Below are 23,672 nucleotides of genomic sequence, written 5' to 3'. Positions count from 1 at the left end.
CTTCCCAAAAATTATGCAGTTTTTTTTTTTAAATATATATAATATATGTGCGCAGCATTATATAGAAGGCTATTGTGTGTGTGTGTGTGTTGTTGCTGCTCCCTGGTGATCGGGTAGGTAGGCTATACAGCAACTGGCCTAATCAGCATATGATTGGCTACTATTGGTATGTCTGTAAACCTCGTCCGCTTCCAGTCGCTTTGTAGCAAACAGTAGCGCGCGCTGGTTTGTTTTGGGAAACGGCAAAACGCAAAATGTATTTTCCAAGGCAAAGATAAAGTAATTCAGAAGAAGAAGCTGTGACTCGGCTGTCAGAACTCAGCACCACCATCAGTGCCCGCACGGTTCACACCACTGCAGCAACACTGACACGTTCAGCGGAGTGACTGCTGTCTCTGTGCCGTCTGTGAAGAGCCATGAACCGCGACTCCCGGGAGGGGCAGCAACACCGCCGGGTAATCTACACAGACTATAGTGAGACTACACACCGACTCAAGAAAAGACCCATATGGTCCAAAATAGGCTAATCAGTTGCTGTCTGTGTATAGGCTAATTCATTGGTAAAAGTATGCTAAATAACTCATTTTTAGACCATTTGGGAAATAAATAAATCCGCGGCGGCGCAATCTAAGGCTAATGGACACATAACGGACACCCGGGTATAAATGCAATAATTTATTAACAAGAAAATAATGAATATTTACAGATATATGGCATCATGCATAAATTACAATCAACATGAAACATATTACTTATATTACAATTTTTTTTGACTATGGCGTCTTCTCTCGTGTATCATCAGATACGGCTCCATGCTCGCCTCTCCTTGGAGGCCAGTTGGGTCAAAACAAAGTACACCACATTGTGACTGTTAAAGAAATCCGTCGGTGAGCACTTATAACATAGTTGAAACATCAATAATGAGACAGACACAATTCAGAGTTTCAGAGTATTGGAATAGAATGTATTCGAATACGGAGACAGCAGTGAAGCGTTACAATGGAACACCGTACTGACTCAACACATCTCAGTCCGGCTTCAGCTTAAATACATTATTACCCCCCACTCCAGGGGTGGGTGGGTCTTGTACACATGACATCAGAGACCTCCAGACCACACATGTCACAGGTCACAGAAAACAGCTTCTCATGGCTTGGTTTATGACGTCCTTAAATGTACAAGCATTCCACATTTCCTTGACATTTCCCCCATTTATTAATTTAAGAACTCAAAACCAATATCACAACTCTCCAGACGTAGAAGTAGGCGAAACGACCCTGAAATCACATATCAGGTAAAAAAAATCCTACAAGGCTCTCTTTAAGTCTATCAGAGCAACCGCCCTCAGGCCTACGTTACACAGCGTCACCACAGTTTTATAACAACAAACAAGGGGAAGCCGTCCGCTCAGAACTGTCCACCTGCACACTTGACAGTGTGCTGCAGGCGTCACGTGGTTAAAACTGCACAGAGCAATCCAAACCGGCAGTCTTGTAGCTCCTGCACAGGGCTCAAACACAAAGCACTAGGCTATTGCACATCTCATCCACAAGCTCAGCTTGCAGATTGGCCATCTTGACAGAACAGCTGCAAACGTCACAGCTTTCCAAAGACCGGAAATTGTCACCGCACAGGTGACGCAGCATCATTCTTCTGAAGCACATGATCGCAGAATTCAGAGTCCAGAGTGCCAACAGCACTTATATCCCCCATTTAGGAAACCAGCGTGGAGACGTTCGCGGATAGCAGACTAGCCACGCAACAGCTGTAGTGAGTCTACAGTCCACCTGCCTGCTGGCAATATAGCCTGGTTGTGATATGTAGATGTGATTGATATTTTTTGTTTGTTTTTTTTAAGTCATTCTATAACAACAACACAAAGTAATTGAATTTATTTTATGTATTAATTGTATTTTATATATTACTATGTTATTACTAATTTTATGTATAACTATAGTACTAATTGTATTTATTTGATGTATTACTATGTTATTACTAATTTTACTTCATGCATTACAAATTGTATTTGTTTTATGTATTACTGTTATTACTAATTTTATTTTGTATGCATTTATTTATTTTATGTATTACTGTTATTTCTAATTTTATGCATTACTATATTGATAATTTAATATATTTTATGTATTATTGTCTATATTACTAATTATATTTATTTTATCCATTACTATGCTATTACTAATTTTATTTTATGTATTACTAATTTTAATTTACTTTTATTTTACTATTTTAATTTACTTTTATTTTACTATAATCTATTTTTTTATCGTTCGTTTTATCCATATATTATTATCTAGTTATTTATATTGGTTTATTCTTTTATTGTTTAGAGCCCTGCTTGATCACATCTACATATCACCACTACCAGTCAGGATCTGAGTGACTCAGAACCCTGGTGACCTCCAGATGGAGCCACACAGGAGACCAGCAACGTCCTAAAGAAAAGAAAGAAATGCTCATTACTACTTGGTTCCTAAAACAATATTGATTGAAATATTTATTAACAGTTTGCAGAATTACAGTACATGTCAAGCACAAACTCAATACAAAGACTGTTAACTGTAAGTGGACGACCCAATTAAGCATTACACTTGTTTACAAGAGGATCCACCATGTTCAGATCATCAAAACATTTAGAGACGTACAAATAAGACACTTCTATATAGTCAAAGAACAGAACAGGAATTCATCATAGAGGTAAAAAGGGAAAATAAACTTATACAGTGAGGGGAAAAAGGGAGTCAAGGGATTCACATGTCTTAATGACTGTTGGTAGGGCGTTCCACATTTTGGTGGCATAGGAGTGAAAATAATTTAGTCCCTTGTTTGTGCCGAATCTGGGTTGTACATGCTTCGTTGCACTCCCTCTGGTGTTGTGGGTGTGGACTTCGTTAACATAAAGGAAGTATCTAGACAGGTACATGGGTATCTTGGTGGTGTATCGAATCTTGTGGACCAGACCCATTGCAAGATGCTGTACTCTGTCGTCGACCCTAAGCCATTCCAGCCTGTCAAAGTGGGCAGGAGTGAGGTAGGTTCGGGGGGTGAGGCCAAGTAGGAGCCTGACCAGTTTGTTTTGGGAGGTCTTTGGGAGCCTAGTTTTAAGGGCCTTTGAGGTGCTGTGGTACCAGGAGGTGCATGCATAGTCAAAGAAACCTTGTACGAGGGCTCCTGTTAAGGTCTTCAAGGTGTTTTTGTTGACCAGTGAGGAGATCCTGTAAAGGAATCTTGTTCTTTGGTTGACTTTTTTGATTACGTTGGTGGCCATTTTATCACCGGAAAGATTAGCCTCCAGGATGGAACCTAGGTAGGTAATTTCATCTTTACGTGTGATAACATTGTCACCAACTCTAACCAAGAAGCCATTTGCCTTGCTGAGATTACTATTAGATCCAAAGAGAATGGATTCAGTTTTTCCCAGGTGTAAAGATAGTTTGTTATCAGCGAGCCAGGTGCAGATTCTACCGAGTTCAGAGCTGAGGGCCTTTTCAACCTGCAGTTTGTTCCTGTCCGAGACTAGCAGTGCCGAGTCATCTGCGAACAGGAACAAGTTGCAGTCACAAGCTGATGTCATGTCATGATCATAGTGTGTGTGCGTGTGTTGTATAGTTACCTTGCTGTGATGTAACTCCAAAGGTGATCAGAAATAGTTGCTCCATCGGCTAGAAACGTGCTCTTCACCGGCATGATGATCTTGTTCCTAAAAAAAAGTCTATAGTCAACCCTAACTGATTACAGAACATGATATAAAAAAACACAACTAGAAGGATTTAGGCCTGTCACAATTACCTAATCGCCAAGTATTTGAGAAACTTTTTTAGAGATTAGTCATAATCGTCTCCATGTTGAAAATGTTCATATATTGTCAAACATTTTAAAGAAATAATGGAAGCAACCGATCTACAAGCTCTAAACGTGTCACTTTGTAATTTTCTTCTCTTTTAGTGTATAAAGTTGTTGAATTATGCCATGTGCAGCTTTTTGTTTACAAAGCCTACAAAAGCCAAAGTTTTATTTAGAATGTTATGTTATGACGCAATTAAATTGTTACTAGTAATTTATTTGAGAAACAATTAAATCGGCCATTATAAAACCTCAAATTCCGACAGGCCTAAACGGGTTCCAGTGATGTCTACCGAACCTTCCAGCTCCATCCGAGCCTCCCAGCGACCCAGAAGTCCTCAGCGGAAACACCCAGGGAAAGCTTCGGATCTCGGGCATCGGCTGAGATCTCCAGTCTAACAAAGAACGAAAGACAGACAGACAGACACACACGCACCCCAAATTAGCTTTGCTGTGTGTGTGTGTGTGGGTGTGTGTCCTGTCACAACATACACATGCACTTACAGTAACGTTTAAGAATAGGGATTGACCGATTATCGGCAACGGACGATTATTGGCTTTTTACTATAAAGCCTATAAAAAAGCCCCAACCCTAAAGCGGTTCGTACTGTCGAGTTCCTCACCGAAGCGGTTCGTATATGTTGAGTTCCTCTCCGAAGTCCTCCAGCGTCTACCCAGATCTCCGTCCTCCCATCCATCCAGGCCCAGGTCCGAAGTCCTCCAGAGTCTACACAGATCTCCGTCCTCTGTCCTCCCATCCATCCAGGCCCAGGTCGGAAGTCCTCCAGCGTCTACCCAGATCTCCGTCCTCTGTCCTCCCATCCATCCAGGCCCAGGTCCGAAGTCCTCCAGCGTCTACCCAGATCTCCGTCCTCTGTCCTCCCATCCATCCAGGCCCAGGTCCGAAGTCCTCCAGCGACGTCTACCCAGATCTCCGTCCTTCCATCCATCCATGGACAGACCTGCAGATCTCTAGAGCCTTCAGCTGCGTCTGCCATTTCCATCCTGAGAGAGAAAGAAGAAAGCATTAGCTCTACAAGCTCACAACACGTTGCAACGCGGTGTGAGCTTGTAGATCTGCTATTTTTGCTGATTTATCATAAAATATTTAAAACATTTGGATGACTGTAGTAAATGATGCCATTCTTCGTGCCATAACAGTACAAAAGCAGTTATCCATCCTCAGAAACAAGCCATAACTATTCCTACTCACAGCTCATCAGTCCTCTGAGGAAGCCCCCGGGGGGGGGGGGGGGGGGGGGAGCTTTGGAACGGATCTCTGTCCGGGAACATCAGCTCGTCTATCGATATCTCCATTCTAACAAAGAAAGAAAAGAAAAAAAACACACCAAATTAGCTTTGCTCTGTGTGTGCATGTGTGTGTGTGTCTGTGTGCGTGTACCCTGTCCAGCAGTGGCGTTCCAGCGACGTCTACCCAGATCTCCGTCCTCCCATCCATCCATGGACAGACTTGCAGATCTCTAGAGCCTTCAGCTGCGTCTGCCATTTCCATCCTGAGAGAGAAAGAAGAAAGCATTAGCTCTACAAGCTCACAACACGTTGCAACGCGGTGTGAGCTTGTAGATCTGCTATTTTTTGCTGAACGCTCCCCCCAGAATAGGGATGCTGGGGTTTTAAGACTTTGATTAGCTTGGAAGGCTGACAGACATTCAACCACAGTGCCACTAGGAGGCATCAACACATGTACAGTCCTCAACATTGTCATTTTTTATTCAAGTGCTTCTAAAAGCAGATGAGATATTGACTCTCAAACTATTGTGCAGAGTCATTTAGATTTATCATAAAATATTTAAAACATTTGGATGACTGTAGTAAATGATGCCATTCTTCGTGCCATAACAGTACAAAAGCAGTTATCCATCCTCAGAAACAAGAAAGAACTATTCCTACTCACAGCTCAGAGTCCTCTGAGGAAGGGGGGGGGAGCTTTGGAACGGATCTCTGTCCGGGAACATCAGCTCGTCTATCGATATCTCCATTCTAACAAAGAAAGAAAAGAAAAAAAACACACCAAATTAGCTTTGCTCTGTGTGTGCATGTGTGTGTGTGTGCGTGTACCCTGTCCAGCAGTGGCGTTCCAGCGACGTCTCCCACGATCTCCATCCTAACAAAGAAATAAAGATTGATTAGAGTGACCAAGAGCCAGATATATATTATATATATATATATATATAGCCTAGTCCTACATCAAACTTTTATTTATAGAGAAATTTTAAAACAGAAGCTAAACATATCACTTGCAGTAATCAACGTTTAAAGGACCACTTCACCACTTTTCAACCTATCTTCATTATACTAGTCCTCACTAATAATGGCTACCATTTTTTTGGTGTCTCATAGGACTGTGGGCAGTTCAGAAACCCGTCCACCAGTGACATCATCGATAAGGATTCCAAGCTATTAGAAACGGCAGGCTTTCTAGTCCTGAAAAGTTGCAATGCAAAAATGGAAGCCATCGTTCTCACGATAATAAAAATCTAAACATTTTTGTAAATAAATATTGTTTAAAAAGAATCTGCCTAACGATGATGTCACTGGTGGATGAGTTTCTGAACAGCACAGTCCTCCTATGAGAAGCAGACTGAGTAGGATCTTTTTTTACTATAGAGTTCTTACTGTGCGGTTCCTCACCTGGCAGGCCCAGGTCCGAAGTCCTCCGGCATCTACCCAGATCTCCGGCCTAAGAAAGAAAGACATGTAAAGACAATATTTTGCAGCTTTTGTTGAGCTGCAAATTCAGAACCACTTAAACCCTCTATATATATATATATATTTGATAAAACAGACCTTTAAAGAGAGCATTTGGTAAGTGTCATTAAGACTTTGATTAGCTTGGAGAGCTGACAGACATTCAACCAGTGCCACTAGGAGGAATCATACTGCCATGCTATACTTCGTACCATAACAGTACAACAGATATCCATCCCAAAAAGAAATATTCCTACTCACAGCTCATCAGAAGTCCTCAGAGGAAACCCCCGGGAGGGAGGCTTTGGAACGGATCTCTGTCCTTCCACGACGTCTACCACGACCCATCCACCCTAAGAAAGAAACAAAAGATTAATTTAAGTGACCAAGAGCCAGATATACGTACATTGTGTCCTTTCACATCATACACAAAATGTATAGAGAACATTTAAAACAGAAGCCGACCATACCATTCGCAGTAATGTGAAGTGGTTTCTTACTTTGAGCCGCCTTCAGAGCCCCCCATGCAGATTCATCCACCTGTAGGGGCTCCGGTTGAGCCTCGCAGCATCTGGAATGAAGACATGGTGGTTATAATCGATGAATGGCTTTGCACATCACTCACATGTTGTTGCCGCCAATAGGAATTTGTGATGTCTGTGTGGCGACAATTGCTGTGTGTCTGTTTTTTTATAATACATACAATTTATATAGCACTTTTCAAGGTACCCAAAGTTGCTTCACAAAACAGTAAAAACAAATTTATTTTAAAATAAACTAGATTAAAAAGGTCCAAAACTAGAATTTTTTGGCATGTTTGTGAAGCTTTTCGGTTCCACACCAGTAACTGCTGTTCAACACTAACAGCTACATCCATGACCTCCCTGCAACAACATCAATGAAGTATGGCTATGCAGACGACCCGAGTACTGTGTCCCAGTCTGGAGCCGTAGCTCTCATGTCAAGAAGCTGGATGCTGCCCTCAACACCGGATGGGCCACCCCAAACAAACTGCCTGCCTGTTCTCGCTGGAATCACTCCAACAGAGGTCAGACGAGAAGCAGCCACGCTGGCCCTCACCGGGAAGGCACAGCTGAGTGAATCCCAGCCATCTCCTCCACAAGGTCGTCAGAGACACCACAGCACACGTGCCTCAAGTCACGGTGCCCTTTGCCACAACACACACACACACACACACCAAGTCACGGCGACCTTTGCCACAGCACACGTGCCTCAAGTCACTGTGCCCCTTTGCCACACAGGCCCAGGAACTGCTCAACACAACACCAGCTGACACCTCCAAGGCATCTTGGGTGAAGGCAAGACAGAGGGACCAGTGGAATACATCGAGGACCCCAAATATGTTCTTTGCCAGCACCTCCCCTGCAAGGAGTGGACAACCCTCAAAGCAGAAGTGGGACATCTCGGACAGTGCCCACTGTGAATGCGAGGATCCACTACAGACTGGAACACGTAATGACCATTTGCCCCAAATACCGGCCACCGAATGGTGATCGTGGCTTAGGTGACCTAGACAATGACAGTCACATTGTACTGGCTTGCTGCAACAGAGCGGAAGTTCTATGGACATACGGCAGAAGATGTTTAAGAAACGTATTTTTTGTAATTTCTTCATTTTTTCGGCAAACCTTTGTGGCATATAATTTATGGAACATGTGGATGTTTCTTTATTTATTGGTGAAGTTTTAGTGCCACTTGTGGCATTCTTTGAAATGTATTGACACGTTTGATATATTTTTTTGTTAGGGATGTCCGATATTATCGGCCGATAAAGGCATTAAAAATTAATAACCCTAACCCTTAATTTTACTTCATTTATTCTTTTACATTAAAAACATCTACAAGCTCACAATACAATAAGACACATGTGAGCTTGTAGATCTGCCATTTTCGAAATATTTTTATACATTTGAAAACTTGAGATGAGAGATTAGATCATTTTAGATGAGACATTTTGCATAATGAGTAATTATTAATAATTACTTTTGGTATTTTAAGTACATTTTATAACAAAACCTTTGTACCTTTACTCGAGTAAACTCGAGTACTTGAATTGTAACGGAGTATTTCTATATTGCAGTATTGCCTACTTTTATTTAAGTAAAAAGTTTGAGTTATGTTTCCACCACTGGAAAAAGCCTGCATATAATATATATATATATATATCGGTATCTGTTGATATCGGCAATTAGGAGTTGGACAATATCCAACACTGACTGTCGGACATCCCTTGATTTGTGTGATTTTTGTGCATTTTAGTGAGTTTGTGGCATTTTTTTGTTTGTTTGTTTTGTGAACGACCAAAGAGCACACCCAGTATGTATCACAAGGCTATTCCACCAGTCAGGTGTACTTATATCTACATCTCATAAGCGGCCATGAACTAAACACTACAGATATCACAATTTGACTTTGGCAGCAGCAAGAAACGACTGATATGCAAAGCTCTTCAGCCATGCTTCTCTCTATACAAACACTCATAATGTCCACATGGACATCTTAGCAGTCAGGATGGGGTGGTTCACACAGGAGACCAGGTTCAGTGTTCCAGCAGCATCTACAGTCATCTCCATCTACATCTAGAAAGAAAGAAAGACATCAGAAGCTGACCATATCACTCACAGTAATAGAAACATTTTAAAAGGATCTCTGGCTAATAAGACAAATATTCCTTAACATTATACTTGCCATCTATAACTAAAATTGTAAAATATAAACCAGTTAAATATTTTATTTCTTTCATATAATCTTTTACAGGAACTGTTCCCGTCGCAGGTTTATGATGTCCATGTGTGGTCCAGCGCTATGGAATGCACTTGCTAATAAAAAGTACTTAAAATATTGCTTTGATGCTTATATCAATTAAGCTGTTTTTGTATTAGCAAACACACGGACAGGCCTCTTTCATACTGGAGTAATTAATCCGCTTCATTTACAGACATCAGTAAAACGTGACGTGACGTCCGTATTTAGAATACAACAGGAGCGCTTATTTTCCAGATCCAAACTTAGCGTTGCACAAAGCTTGCTTAAAGGACCTATAACATAAAATTCAACTTTTTCAATTTCTTTTGTGTTTTTGGGGCTCCCATGTGTGTTTTCTATCCCCACAAATAACCAATTTTGAACAATCAGGCCTTCATGTCATATGGGTGTTTTAATGGAAATTGCTCTCAGAAACAGCTCGACTGATTTTGGCCTCATCGTGATGTCATCAATGTCACCCTACTTTATATAATTCCTCCTTTTCTTCAGTCTTCAGTTGCAAATTTGCATTTCCACTTTGTTTACAATGTCCACCATTGTTGATTTTCCAAGCTGGCATGGAATGGAAACAAGCCTGGTTTTATCTAGCATGAGTATTATAATGACTCAAATATTAAATAATCTGCATATCAGCACTCCCACCACCTCAGGACATTGTGGTACTGCAGCTAAAACTGCTTTCAAAGTCCAAAAATAAATGACAAGGACTGGTTATATCAGTGGTGATTGAGGCTCAAACCATTAGAAATAACTTTGAGGGACATAGACAATATGATTATTAAATATTAAAAGCAGTTTTAAAATGCATGTTATTTGCGCTTTAATAGCAACATCAATTCATTCCAATCCACATTAAATGTCGCGCTCTGCGCGTTCATTCATCCCTATGGTATAGCTCATTTCATTAGCTTCAATAGCGTGACACATCCATTATGGTTAGATCCTTCCAATCGATCCAATTTCAATACTTGTGTCCGTATCAGAGTAAAGATTTCAACTTGAAATAGGGCCTTTCTTTCTTTTATCACCAGAGATATACGGTTTAACAACGTGCTCACACTTTGGGACTTGGGCGTCTTGTTGTTTACTTACTTGTAGTTGTTTGTCGATGGTGATTGATGATGACTGCAACAGGTTGATATGGTAGGAGTTTGTGTTGTGTGTGTAGCGAACCAGGCTGGACAAAGAGGTTGAAGGCCGACTGATGATGTGAAGTTTCTTTAATGGATCAACGTGAAAACTAAAAACAAGACACAAACATATGATCAATACAGGCAGACATATCCAATAATGTGAGGCATTCATATAAACAAATAAGTTTACAAATAACCAATAAAAGTTTCATATCAAACCATAATACCATATAAACAAACCAATAAAACAAGATCTCACAACAATATGACACAAACCAATAACCATAAAAATGACATTCACCTTGTTCCCTCTCCAGCTAGGTGCTAACTTGTTAACGGGTGTCCCAATACCATGATGTCACTCAACCATGTAATTCTCCAGGAAAGTCACTAAAACCAATAAATCATATAATTAAAATCCAGCAGTTCCATTTCCATTCCATTTGTTATTTTGTTGGTCTGCACTCACTTGATCTGTTTGGTGTTCCATTTCATCCTGTTGGTTTAGGCTTGGCTTTCAAAGATCATGGTGGAGCACATGAGGAACAAACATGGAACAAACACATGGATGGCCCAAAGCCTACGTCAAACTGACGAAAACACAAAGAATAAACCATAATTAACATGAGTACCAAATTAAACACATAACGAAATAAATAATAGCGTAACAAACGAATGCTCAAAACAAACGCTATTTACCTCACTGGCTGCCCATAGCTCAAATGAGGAAGGGAACAGACAACTGCATCATAACAATCAGGACTGCAAGGAAACATAATAAACAAAAACGATCAATAAACCTTGTAAAGTTTTGCAATGAGGAACTCAAATGTTGACAAATAACTGAATGACATGACACCAAAGTAACAAAACGAACCTTTCATAGTGACACGCTCCGCACGCTAACAAGCGTCTCAAACACTCAAGTGTCGGACAGGCGGAAACGCCATGATTGTTGTGAGGCTGTGAGTCTACGCTCTATATGTTGACGTAACGGAAATGGGCGTCATATAAGTGAACTTGAACTCCTGAAGCCTGGTCTTTATAACGATAGTGTACATAGAAAATAGATAATATAGAAACGTAGTAAATAGACAATACAATGCATAGCAAAATAGACAATATAGAAAATATGGCAGCCAAAAGGGTGCTGGGTATAAAAAACTGTTTGGAAATACACTCGCCCTCCTTGTGCAGAAACAGGAAACAGACACCATTTGTTGCCATGTTTACCATCATGCAATTGTGTTACCTTTTATTTTGTTTGTAGGCCTACAGTTATATTGCATTGCATCGTAGGCTATAAGCCCTTATTCCCCCCCCCCCCCACACAAGCCCTTATTGGTCCCCTACATAAGCCCTTATTGGCCCACCACAAGCCCTTATTGGCTATACAATAAAACTTATTTTTTTTAGAGAGAGAAAGGGCACTTTCTGCAAAAGGGCAGGTGCTCAAGCCCCCCTAGCCCCCCCTGCACGTGACTGTGTGTGTGTGTGTGTGTGTGTGTGTGTGTGTGTGTGTGTGTGTGTGTGTGTGTGTGTGTGCGAGTCGGGGCGTACTCTGGGGGGCGCATACTATATGGGCGCCTGGGGCGTTTATCAGTGGGTTAAATCTACATTAAAGTTACAATCCGTGATTTATTGCCTACGGTATATTAATACTAATCTTCTAAAAAAAAAAAAACAGTGCATCTGCACTGCAGTGGTTGAATGTTGTATGACTCTTCCATTGATATTAGAATTTTGGACACCATGGTTTGGCTACTGATTGATAAATAGTCCTGCACCATAAAATATCTCTCTCTCTCTCTCTCTCTCCCTCCCCTGATTCTCTCTTGAAAAGTAAACAAAACATATTACCAAGGTGGAATATGTTTGGGTTTTCCCACGTGGAAGGAAGGGGACAGTGGACACCCCATGAGACTGCCTGGGTTCGAATGGAAATCCTGCAAAACATAGACACATTTTACTTTACCGTATATCTATGCTGCAAAACTTCCACATTGTAGCTTTAAACGTCACCCACCGCCACCATGTTGGATCAGGAAGTGAAGTGAACAGAACAGATAATCCAAGTTGTTGCAGCGTTAAGGGTTACAGACAGTACAGTAGTGACATCTGCCTACATGCTGCTGCCTTTACTCGGTTAAATTCACACCTTTAGTGTTTTTAATCACTTTGATGCCGTGACGACAACCAACCATTCCTTGGCGACAGACAGACAGGCAGTTTTGTTTTGTCTCATCGGACTGTGAGTCGTTCGTTATAATGACGAGCACTCTCACGCAGAGAACGTCGGGCCTCGTCCAGAGGAGGACCACCGAGGCCGACAAGGAGAGGCGATCCGACGGCGAGGAGGACACGGTGACACCGGGGGAGGAGGACGGATACGGGGAGACGGGGGGAGGCGACGCCAAAGAGACCAGACTCACACTCATGGAAGAAGTTCTGCTCCTGGGCTTGAAGGACAGAGAGGTTTGGAAGGTTTTGTTGTTGTTGTTGTGTGGTTGTTGTTTTGTTGCGCTGTCGCTCGACGCCGAAAAAAGAGCACATCTAGAAGCTGCTTGTAGATCTGATCTGATCTACAATGCTTGTAGAGTAGGCTACTTGTAGATCTGCTCTGTAAACAACACCGAGCAATCATATTAGGCTTGTAAACTGGCTGATGCCAGGGAAGTGGGACCTGTACGTTTACTGCTGTCTGGCAGCCAGCTGAGCCCAGCTCAACGCTGATGTTAATTATAATAATGTACCGTAGATTAATTATCCATTTGACGGAAGCTGGCAACGTTATTCTTCAAGTGTATGTGTCAATAATGTGGGGTTATAGGTTATAGCTGATTGTGATCGTTACGTAATCTAAACACTATAGCAGAGCAGCGTTCATTTTAGAATGTATTCGTAGTACGGGGCTTGCCTGCAGCTACTACAACGTCAACGTAATTGATTAACGTATTGTTAGAGGCTCTGTGTTATTAATTTATTATTCATATTCTGGTACACCTCAACCCGGAACTGTGTAATAACACGTCAACTCTAATCCGCCTCTCTACATGTGTTTGGATTGCTCCTCCTCCTCCCCAGGGCTACACCTCCTTCTGGAATGACTGCATCTCCTCGGGTCTCAGAGGGTGCATGTTGATAGAGCTGGCCCTCAGGGGCCGACTGCAGCTGGAGGCCACAGGGATGAGGAGGAGAAGTCTACTGTCAAGGAAGGTAAGGGGAACAGTGTTGCCCAAAAGAAGCAAATACATGAGCACTTTAATATTCAGCTATTAGAAAAAATGTAACAACACTAATCTGGTACTGGGGTACCTGGGGCAGAAAATGTTTTTAGATGGGGATATGCAAACAATTACATATTCATTTGGGTCTTTGAGTCTTTCAAATGTTTTAGAACCACGATTAAACCGCATTTAGCAAACAAAGCCCAGTCCTACACAAACAATGAATGGAGAATTTTACGTCATAGTGTCTGAGCAAATAGACATAGTGCTATATCTTGCCCTACCCCTAAACTTATTTGCCATTTCTTACTATTTTAAAATAGTTCTACAAGCTCACAATGTGTTGATGTAGATCTGCTAGTTTTCTTCCCCTCTATCGTGAACATTTTGTGCTTGAAGTTGAGCCTTGACCCTGTGTTCTGTATGGCTACTTCAGAGTCTTAAGACAGATCAGCTTTATTATCCCTTACAGGGAAATTCATTTGGTTCTTTTATTGCTCCAGACATAAAACAAAACACCACAGTAAAACAATAACAGAATACAGTAGACATTAACTCATAAACACTAACTTGATTAACATGCAATGCGCAAGTGACCAGTAGTTAAAATCCAGATTTTAAACTAGAATGTTATACAGACTGAATAGTTTTTTATATTATCTACTTATCTTTCTGTGTCAGTTTGATGCTTCGACTGAATTTGGAGTGAACCCCAAATGCTACTGCTTGTCTGTATTTACGTGTGTGTGTGTGTGTGTGTGTGTGTGTGTGTGTGTGTGTGTGTGTGTGTGTGTGTGTGTGTGTGTGTGTGTGTGTGTGTGTGTGTGTGTGTGTGTGTGTGTGTGTGTGTGTGTGTGTGTGTGTGTGTGTGTGTGTGTGTGTGTGTGTGTGTGTGTGTGTGTGTGTGTGTGCGTGCGTGCGTGCGTGCGTGCGTGTGCGTGCGTGCGTGCGCAGGTGATCTTTAAATCAGATGCACCAACAGGAGACATGTTGCTGGACGAGGCTCTGAGACACGTAAAAGAAACCCAGCCTCCAGAAACAGTTCAGAGCTGGATAGAGCTGCTGAGCGGTACGATAAACCTGATTTGCTCACTACACAATATAGCACATGAAGTTAATATAACATCTTATTTGTATTACCAATACTTAACTAATATGCTTTATAGTGCCCTCACTGATGTATCAAGTCATCAGACTTTTCAGCCGATATGGATCATCATAAATATGGAGGTGTTTCCACCTAGTAGTAGTACGTCCCTAAAACCCTAAAGGAAGTTACGTTGATGTCAGTTTATATGCCAGGAAAACCATGTATTGATTACACAGACTCACCTTTGACACAACTCCCAGTGTTGACTTTTAAAGGTGTGATCTGTTCAGCCACCATATGACCTAGCCAGTAGCAGTTAAAGCCTCCAAGCAACTGTAGTGTTGCGTAACAAATAACAATTCCTGCTGTTTGTATTTGCATATGTTTACCATCATTATTGCGGTCTCACACTATTGTCAAGCAAATTAACATCACACACACAACAACCTGTCTTAATTCCTGTTAACCATTCAAACCTTTCAAAATAAGAGCAAATTGCAGCATTTACTCAGATTCAGTGACGGGCAATGTTGATGTTTATTGGAAAAAGTTAAAGCAATGGGCATTATTTTAAGTCACATGCCCAAATTATGAAAATATTTGTGTACAGAATTGGAACATAATGCAAAAAAGCTGATTGGGTAATTTGGTAATCATTCTTATACATTGATGTTCTTTAGAATGTCGTACTAACTAATGCATCCTATTTCTTGTGTTTTAGGAGAGACATGGAATCCGCTGAAGCTGCACTACCAGCTTAGGAACGTCCGAGAGCGTCTCGCCAAGAACCTGGTGGAGAAAGGTGTACTCACTACAGAGAAACAGAACTTCCTACTTTTCGACATGACCACGCATCCGCTCACCAACAACAACATTAAAAAGGTGAGATATGCTGCTGCAGTCATTCATGAATGTGTATGCGATTACACACGCATATCAGATAAGTAATGTATAAATCACATTTGTTACATGCAGCGACTTGTCAAGAAGGTCCAAGATTCCGTCTTGGATAAATGGGTAAATGACCCACACCGGATAGACAAACGGATTCTAGCCCTAATCCTCCTGGCCCACTCGTCTGATGTTCTGGAGAACGCCTTTGCACCACTCCAGGATGAACAGTATGACCTGGGCATGAAGAGAGTCCGTACGCTGGTGGAACTGGAGCCTGAGGTGGAGAGCACCAAACCCAATGCCAATGAACTCATGTGGGCGGTGGTGGCAGCGTTCACCAAATGAGAACAGCTGACTGTTTGGGATTGGAAGATCTGGCTTTGGACAATGGTATTTTGACTGGTTGGCAGACTTCGCTTAATGGGACAATCTGTTTGGTCGAGATGATGAGATGTTGGTGGCCGGTTACACCAAATGACAAGACCGCTTTACAAGCTGCCCTCACACAGGGAGATATGTTCTGCCATGAGTAGAAAGTGTATTCTGATATACTCTGAGTGACACTACAAACAGATGGGCTTCTGTTTACGATGTTAGATGACAACAAAGGGTAACTCCTGCCGTCTGCTCCATTTTCTTATTCAAGGATAAATAAAGCAAGTAACATGCAGTTTATACTCTTACTGTTGATTAGTTGGGCGCCAGTGTCTCACACCGAAAATAACCAATCTACATGGTCACAATGCATTGCAGTGCAACGTGTTGTGAGCTATTAGATTAGCTATTTTTGGTGGGAGACAATGCATAACAAAGTTTAAATAAGGCTGTATTACTCAGACTTGCTTCTAGTACTTGATTCCCACTTTAATGATGCTTGATTCATTATCTCTATGAATCTTATCCTCTGACTTTGCCTGTTAGGAGGACAGAGATGATATGAGGAACTCGGTACATTTCTTCCAGTACTGATGGTGGGGAGGGTAATTCATTTGCTTTAATTGGCCTGGAGAAAGGAAAAAAAAGGAACTAAGTCCTTAATTCAACAAAACTCTGTTATCTTCTTTGCCACTTTGATGGGGATGCATTCTATATTTTATAGAATGTGACTAGTCTTCCATTTATATTTATGTTGATAATAGCTGCTTTAGTAGCCTGCCAAATATTTTTGCACAGTGTGTGGCCCTATCATTGGGGTACAATTTAGGGGGATTTCTTTGGGTTGAATAACCCACTTCTGAAAAGGAGAATGGGAACCATTATGTTTAGCAATCATACTTTCCAAATATAAAACACCACACAATTTAGCGTTCTCCCTGTTTGCCTTATAATAAAGTTCTGTTTCATTGAGAAAGCCAACATGTCCTCAGTGTGAGACAAAGATGCATGTACACAGTATAACAGACAATGGCCTACTCTGTATCAGATTAATGTGCAGGGATATCTCTGTACCTATAGCCTGCATCAGAACTGACAAAGGCCTGGAGTTGGTCATTGTTAAAATGGAAAGGTGAAATGGGCGTGTTTAGATTTTATAAGGTTTAAGTGTAACCCTTCCAGTTTTTATGCCACATATTTAGGTACTTCTCATCAAGCCTTAATAAATTAGCTTGATGTATTTGTATTCATTGTAGTCTATTCTACTACAGTGTGCTATTTACAATGTTATTTTAGGCACAGATTAAACTCAAAGACTGTATACAACTAAACATTTACCAATGTTAAACCGGTTTATGAAGTTTTATCTTTAGCTAAATCAACTCTGAATCAACCTCGGAAAACCTTGCTTATAATGTAAAATTCCCATTGTAAGGGATTGTATTTGGTCTGACTAATAAGATCTATATAATATGAAATCATGTCACCTTTTTGTTCAATGCCTATAGGTGTGAAGAACTGCTTAACACAGTTTACACTAAAGTGACCATGCATGTCATTGGTGGAGGGCTGGGGAACTTGCTACACAGGAAAGAATAATATAATTAATAGACATTTTACGTGTAAGATGGAAATAAAGTCAGTGAAAGGGATCTTGTGTCCTATCCTCTACTTATGTATGCTTTTGTATTGCCACATAAAATAAAGGATAGATCCTTTAAGTGCCTCAATTCAGTACAAATTCTCTCTGTTGTCCTGTTATTCTGTTACAGATTGTTTTGTTTAAAAATTAAAAAGGATAGTAGATGCTTAACTCCGTTCAGTGTTTTTATTTATTAGTCCTAAGCTAGGTAAGGGTATACGTGTGGGTTCATTGGGGATATTAGAACCCATTTTGGGCGGGAACCCCTTTTGGTGTAAGCATTATGTTATGTTATAGCTATTGGAAAATAGCAGATCTACAAGCTCATAGCACGCTACCAAGTGGCGTGTTACGAACTTGTAGGTCTGCTATTTTCAGAAAACTGTCAGGATGTAGAAGACTTTTTAGAATCTGATCTCAGGTCAAAATGGGTTAACTACTTGACCATCGAAAGCTACTTTTCTAATAAGCCACAGTGGATTGATTGACTATTTTCTTGCTTCTGTCACAGAAAGACAAATTATATGAGACAGTACAATATATAACAATATTGTACAAAACATCTAACACTGAGATGAACAAAGGTCCTCTACAGTGGAATAAACCTGTACTTGAATACTATGTACTTCTGAGGCAAAAATACTAACGCTTAGACTATATCAGAGGACGGAGAAAAAAAACCTAAACATTTCCCATTAAATGAGAGAAAGTATTTCTAGCAAAGAGTTGACCAGTGGTCAGTTCTAAAACATTTCATTGAGACAAAGTGTTTCAAATCACTTTTATTGGACATAGCCCCACAGTAATTGAGTTTGCAATTATATTGAAATGGAAAAATATATAATTGGTAAAAAAAAAAAAGTCTTATGTGCTTCAACCAAATAAGTCAAGCTTCCAGAGAAGCTTCCAGTACTTCTGTCTTCATGGTAGCATATACACATGTCTAGTATACATGAAACGCATGCAACACTATGCTCCTCAGCAGAAGTTCTCATTTCCATTCGAGTTCTCGCTGCAGTTCATCCATGGATCTGCGCTGATAGAGCCACATTTCAGCATGGTACTCCTGATCCGCCGTACTCCTGCAAGTTGTACTTTGATCACTTTTGTCCAGGATTTGCCATTCCACCTGACACCTGCATTTCTCTGCAGTAGTGAAGAGGGTCCAATTCCACAACCACAACTCTTCTTGGTGTCTGCATGACTGCGTTATCATTTTCTCTTGGATTGCAGTTAGCTCGTCTCACTTGAATTTTATGACATTCTTATAGTTCTTGGTCAGGATTTCCAGTAATTTGTATCTCCAGTGGAGATTGTCCCCAACTTTACGGAGCTCATGTGCACAGAGCACAACTGTCGCTGTATGATCTGAGGAAAGAAAGAGCATTAATGAATGAATGAATGATTTTGACATACATTATGACATTACACATTGTATGGATATCAACAGCCTACACAAAAAAGGAACAGGCTGAAGGCCAGGGCTTATTATTACACATAGGGCTATACTGTATCTTGCGTCACCCATTTAGGCCTGACGTAGAAATTAAAAAAAACGTTCACTCTGAAAGAATACATATTCAAAGATTTGTGCCGCATTTTTAAGATTTTTCTAAAATAGCAGACCTACAAGTTCATAGCACGCCACTCAGTGGCACGCTATGAGCTTGTAGATCTGCTATTTTTTAATAGCTAAATTATAACATAATGTTTAAAACACCAAAAGGGGTTCCCGCCCAAAATGGGTTAACCCTTTTCCTTAAACTTATTTGCCCTTTTTCACACAAAATAAAAATAAATGATTTAATCAAAAATATCAGCTGTAGGTCTAGCTACACATAGACTAAACTGTTACACTGTATATAGGCAGGTTATATTAATTAAATCTGCCGATGTAGGATACTCACCATGGCCAGTCATTCTGAAGATCTGCTTCGCTTTCACAGACACAAAAGCACAGCTCAGACTTGTATATCTCTGTAGTTCTGTCTTGACAAGTAGAACAGGTTTGTACTATTGATAGCAGGGTAGTGTTATATACTGTACTGGTGACGTCATTTACACAGTCGTGGAACCCTCTCTGTCAGTGCCAAGTCCCTCCCTGTCTTGTTACACTGTTTACAATGTTATTACACTCACTCAGTCAGTTGGAATAACATAACAAAAATCCCTTATCACTCATTCATGTCCTGTTCTTTTTTTAATGTGTACCAATTCATATTCCATTGCTCATGCAATAATATGAGAAAGCATGTTGTTTGATAGCTGTCCTGCATTACTGTACATTTGGGAGGACTTGCACACTTACAGTACAAGATAATTTGGTTTGCACAATGTATCTTATAAGCTAGTTCTGCACTGATAGAATGGCACAACAACAACAACAACAGTGGACAGGAAATTCTGTCCCTATTCTGTGTCTGACTAAACACTGTTAGATCAATCATCAAGCATTATAACTATAAGACAGTGGTGAACAATATAGTTGTAGTTAAAGTGCTTGGTGTGGAAGGCCCTTTAGTCTACTCAATATTTGTCATTATCTCAGGTGCATGGCCGACATCATCCATGTTACTTTGAGCTGGGTGGCTTAATTTCAGGATTCTGTGTAACTTCACAGTTCACACAATTAAATCCAAATAGAGTTAAGTCTCTCTTTGGATTTGACATAAATTACAGGCACAGGCATATGTACAATATAGGTCAATGGTTTCATTGATAAGAAGGCCTGTAATCTGCATACATGTGCCATCTGGAAATGTTTTATGACATTGTTAACTTGTTGAGGCATGTCCAGCTATCAAAGTAGTAGTAGTACAAAAACATTACATGTATCTGGAGTCAGGTGACAAGAACTGGTAGTTAAATTATTTTATCTTCATTATTTGTAACTGGTAAATAGAGTCAGACTGCAGTTACAACAGCTGTAGCCTGTTGCTACACTTATGAATGGAACAGAACCTTAGTTAGTAGCTATCACACCTGTAAAGGATGTAACATTAGTCTACTATTTAATGTCAATATGTGAAAAAGGTCTAGAAGATCTTGTCTCCCGTGTCATCTAGTAAATCACACTGTGACTGTCCCTCAGGCATTGATCTATGGTAGACTTTACAATGTGTGTGAATGGGTGAATGTAATGCAAAATCTATGTAAAGTGCTATATAAATGCACCATTTACACTTTCAGGACAGATGTTGGTGATAATTTGATCAGAACTTGTACGGTATGCAACTTGAATTATGTTTCTCAATTTGTTTTGGGTAGTTGTTTTGTCAGCCAAGTACTGTAAATAATAGTATAAAGCACAGATTTGTTTTGGGAAAGTTACACTTTACATAACGTGACACTGCTAATGGTGATAAGACTTTCATATTTAGGTTGACTTAGTTTGAAAACAGGTCTCCACACAGCTGTGGCAATAAATGTCACACGACTAATTATGGATGTAGATAAGATAGGAACTGTTTTATAAGGGTGCTATTAGAAACTAGGTCAAATCAACTCTAATAATGCTTCCATCATTTTAACTGGACTGGATATCCAATCAAGCTCCAATTAGAGCCATAACCCTTTATTTTCTCTGAATGTTGGTTAAAGAACCTCAACATTCATATCATGAAGTTCAGACTGCAGCGAAGCAGACATTAAAATTATGAAAAATAGTTACAATTGCAGTACAAAGCTATTTAAACCCTGAATGGAACACACAACCATAATTAATAGCATTGGTTAATACTGTGTTTGTTTACTCTTTGGCCTAGGCCTATACAATTTCATGTCAATATGTCTGTTGGGAAAAAAGGTCTATTCTATTGTATGAATGAAAACATAATTCTTCTGAGGCTGACAGCCAATCACAACATCATAACTGTCCCTCCAGGTATGGTTGTAACTTGTATCCATATGCATGTCACTCTGACGTGCAATAGACTGAAACACACATACAGTAAGATAAGGCAAGATAAGATTCATTTTTATTGAGCCCATTTCATGATAGTAGCAACAGCAGTGATGGAATATTTGGGTCAAGAGACATTTCAAGAAAGACACAAATAAACAAATATAGAATTTGTTGAATCATCTTTTCTATGGATTAAAGGGCAAAGCACAATTATCAGGCTTGTCAGGCTATATATGAATCAATATCATTGTAGTAGACCAATGACTGGCCAATTATGTAGACCTACAGTGTAACTTGAATATTGATTGATTGAATACTTTAACAGTGTGCATGGACAAGCACAGGGAAGTACAGTACAATACAAGGTCTGCTAAAAGGGTCTCAATAACCAGACAGTGGCCTTGTGGTTAGAGTGTCTGCCCTGAAACTGGGAGGTCGGGGGTTCGATCGCCGGCCGGGTCATACCAAAGAAAGTAAAAATGGGACCCAATGCCTCCCTACTTGCCACTCAGCATCAATGGGTTGGATTGGGCGTCAAATCAACTAATGATTCCCGAGGGCGGTACATGTCAGTGACTTTGTTTGTTAAAAAGCTCTATATTCTATTTTCATAACTTCCAATTTAATTTATTTAATAATCCTGTATGTATGAGTCCTGATTGGAGGTATCCTGACCTGAAAATGGAATGGAAACCTCAAAGACTTGTTTATGGTGGTTTTTAGTTTTTGACTGTAGGCCTACTCTGTTGCTGCTTATACATTTATGTCTAATAAACTATTCAATCAATAAAAAAAATATTTTCTGTTTACTAAAGAGCCTAAACACTACAGTCTATAGAAATGATTGCATGGGGAATATAGGGCTACTTAACATTTATATTAACAAAATAATATCACTCACAGAATACAACCTTTAAGAGTTAAAGATGAAAGGTTTAGGGGTTAAGGCCAATAAATGCATTGAATGCTTCAAAATAATCCATCCGAGACCAGAAACACTTATGCGGAACCCTTTATATGGCCGTCTGGTGTCAGGTGACGAGTAGACATGGTTGCACACCTGTCACTTGACAGCGTTCCAAGTTTGTGCATCGCTGTGTTCATGGCCAGGGCACAGTTATCTCATTCCCTTATGCTTATAGAGCAGCCAGTAAGGTATGTTAATGTTGTTATTTTGCATGTTATTTGACTGTATTTTCGTTATTTCATTCATGCTTATATGCTGTATTGTTTATGCCATGTTATACTAAGCATTTGTGTACTTTTTGTTGTTGTTTATCAGTTCGACGTTGGTTTGTGTGCTTCACAATAAATCCACCAGTAGCCTATGCAGCTCGTTTTTGGACAAGAGCTCGGGAGTGATAGTGATTCCTAACTACTAAACTACCGTAAACTAGCTGTTCCGTGCACGAATGAACAATTGCAGCTATGTTGTTGATTTATTATAAAAATATGCTGCTATATAACTTCTTATAGTTATCATGGTTTTTGTCTTTTTATTCAGTCACATAATGTCTTCCTTCAGTAAACCGAGTGAAGCTGTTAGTTTACTCTTGAGTCTTATTTACTGTAGTACTGTGTAGTAGTGTACTGTAAAGTGTACTGTGTTGCCATGCAAGAACTACTTTATGTGCTAGAACACACTGCACGGTTCTAGTGATGTGATTCTCTGATGTGGGGGAAAGGAGTTCCCCAGCCATTAGCTCTTACTTTGAGGTTAATGCACACATTTATTGAATATGGATGACCTGATGTTGTGTTAGGCTAATTGTTATGTATGTGGTTCAATCATACATTATTTCAATAATAGCACTGCTGTCATCACGTTGAGACCGTGTCCGTGCCTGTAGCCCTGTATGAAAAAGTGCTCTATTCTTTTGTTTGAGTCTTTAATTTGCTGTTTATAAGGGAACAAACATAACACTAATATTCATTCTTCTTTGGCTTCCACATGAACGGAATCATGCTATATAATATATTGAAACAATTTGTTTTTTAAACATGTCCTTGAACTAAAGTTGGCCTACATCAAACTGTCCAGTCTGGGACC

The 23,672-nt window shown here is 40.1% G+C and overlaps 2 protein-coding genes and 2 long non-coding RNA genes across 7 annotated transcripts; 1 reads left to right on the top strand and 3 right to left on the bottom strand.

The window, feature by feature from the left end:
• Window positions 1-722: 722 nt before the first annotated feature.
• LOC308309913 (uncharacterized protein) lies at window positions 723-4,858 on the bottom strand. 4 transcript variants are annotated; one of them, XM_080755888.1, is made up of 4 exons: window positions 4,470-4,858; window positions 4,160-4,256; window positions 3,632-3,730; window positions 723-2,453 (listed from the first exon to the last, which is right to left on the bottom strand). In XM_080755888.1, the coding sequence occupies exons 1-4, from the start codon at window positions 4,681-4,683 to the stop codon at window positions 2,387-2,389; spliced, it is 477 nt and encodes a 158-aa protein (XP_080612014.1). In that variant the 5' UTR covers window positions 4,684-4,858; the 3' UTR covers window positions 723-2,386. The 4 variants fall into 4 exon arrangements, with proteins under 4 accessions (XP_080612014.1, XP_080612015.1, XP_080612016.1 ...); XM_080755889.1 differs by having other exon boundaries at window positions 3,632-3,718; XM_080755890.1 differs by having other exon boundaries at window positions 4,485-4,858.
• A 267-nt stretch (window positions 4,859-5,125) lies between these two features.
• LOC308309914 lies at window positions 5,126-8,459 on the bottom strand. The gene is made up of 5 exons (XR_013963432.1): window positions 7,071-8,459; window positions 6,832-6,923; window positions 6,514-6,562; window positions 5,777-5,986; window positions 5,126-5,375 (listed from the first exon to the last, which is right to left on the bottom strand). It is a non-coding gene; the product is annotated as an uncharacterized lncRNA (long non-coding RNA).
• A 198-nt stretch (window positions 8,460-8,657) lies between these two features.
• Window positions 8,658-13,530, bottom strand: LOC308310380. Its single transcript, XR_013963492.1, has 7 exons — window positions 12,923-13,530; window positions 12,351-12,436; window positions 11,190-11,252; window positions 10,960-11,080; window positions 10,792-10,880; window positions 10,450-10,597; window positions 8,658-9,170 (listed from the first exon to the last, which is right to left on the bottom strand). It is a non-coding gene; the product is annotated as an uncharacterized lncRNA (long non-coding RNA).
• Window positions 12,518-17,889, top strand: LOC308310379 (Golgi phosphoprotein 3-like). Its single transcript, XM_080756721.1, has 5 exons — window positions 12,518-12,965; window positions 13,575-13,706; window positions 14,672-14,786; window positions 15,529-15,689; window positions 15,783-17,889. Exons 1-5 carry the CDS (start codon window positions 12,759-12,761, stop codon window positions 16,044-16,046), a joined length of 879 nt encoding a protein of 292 aa, XP_080612847.1. The 5' UTR covers window positions 12,518-12,758; the 3' UTR covers window positions 16,047-17,889.
• Window positions 17,890-23,672: the final 5,783 nt, after the last annotated feature.

Source organism: Protomyctophum bolini (genome assembly GCF_963924005.1).
Source record: "Protomyctophum bolini genome assembly, chromosome: 22".
Lineage (NCBI taxonomy): Eukaryota > Metazoa > Chordata > Actinopteri > Myctophiformes > Myctophidae > Protomyctophum > Protomyctophum bolini.
The sequence above is the reverse complement of the archived record's forward strand: the minus strand, read 5'-3'. Positions and strand labels throughout refer to the sequence as shown.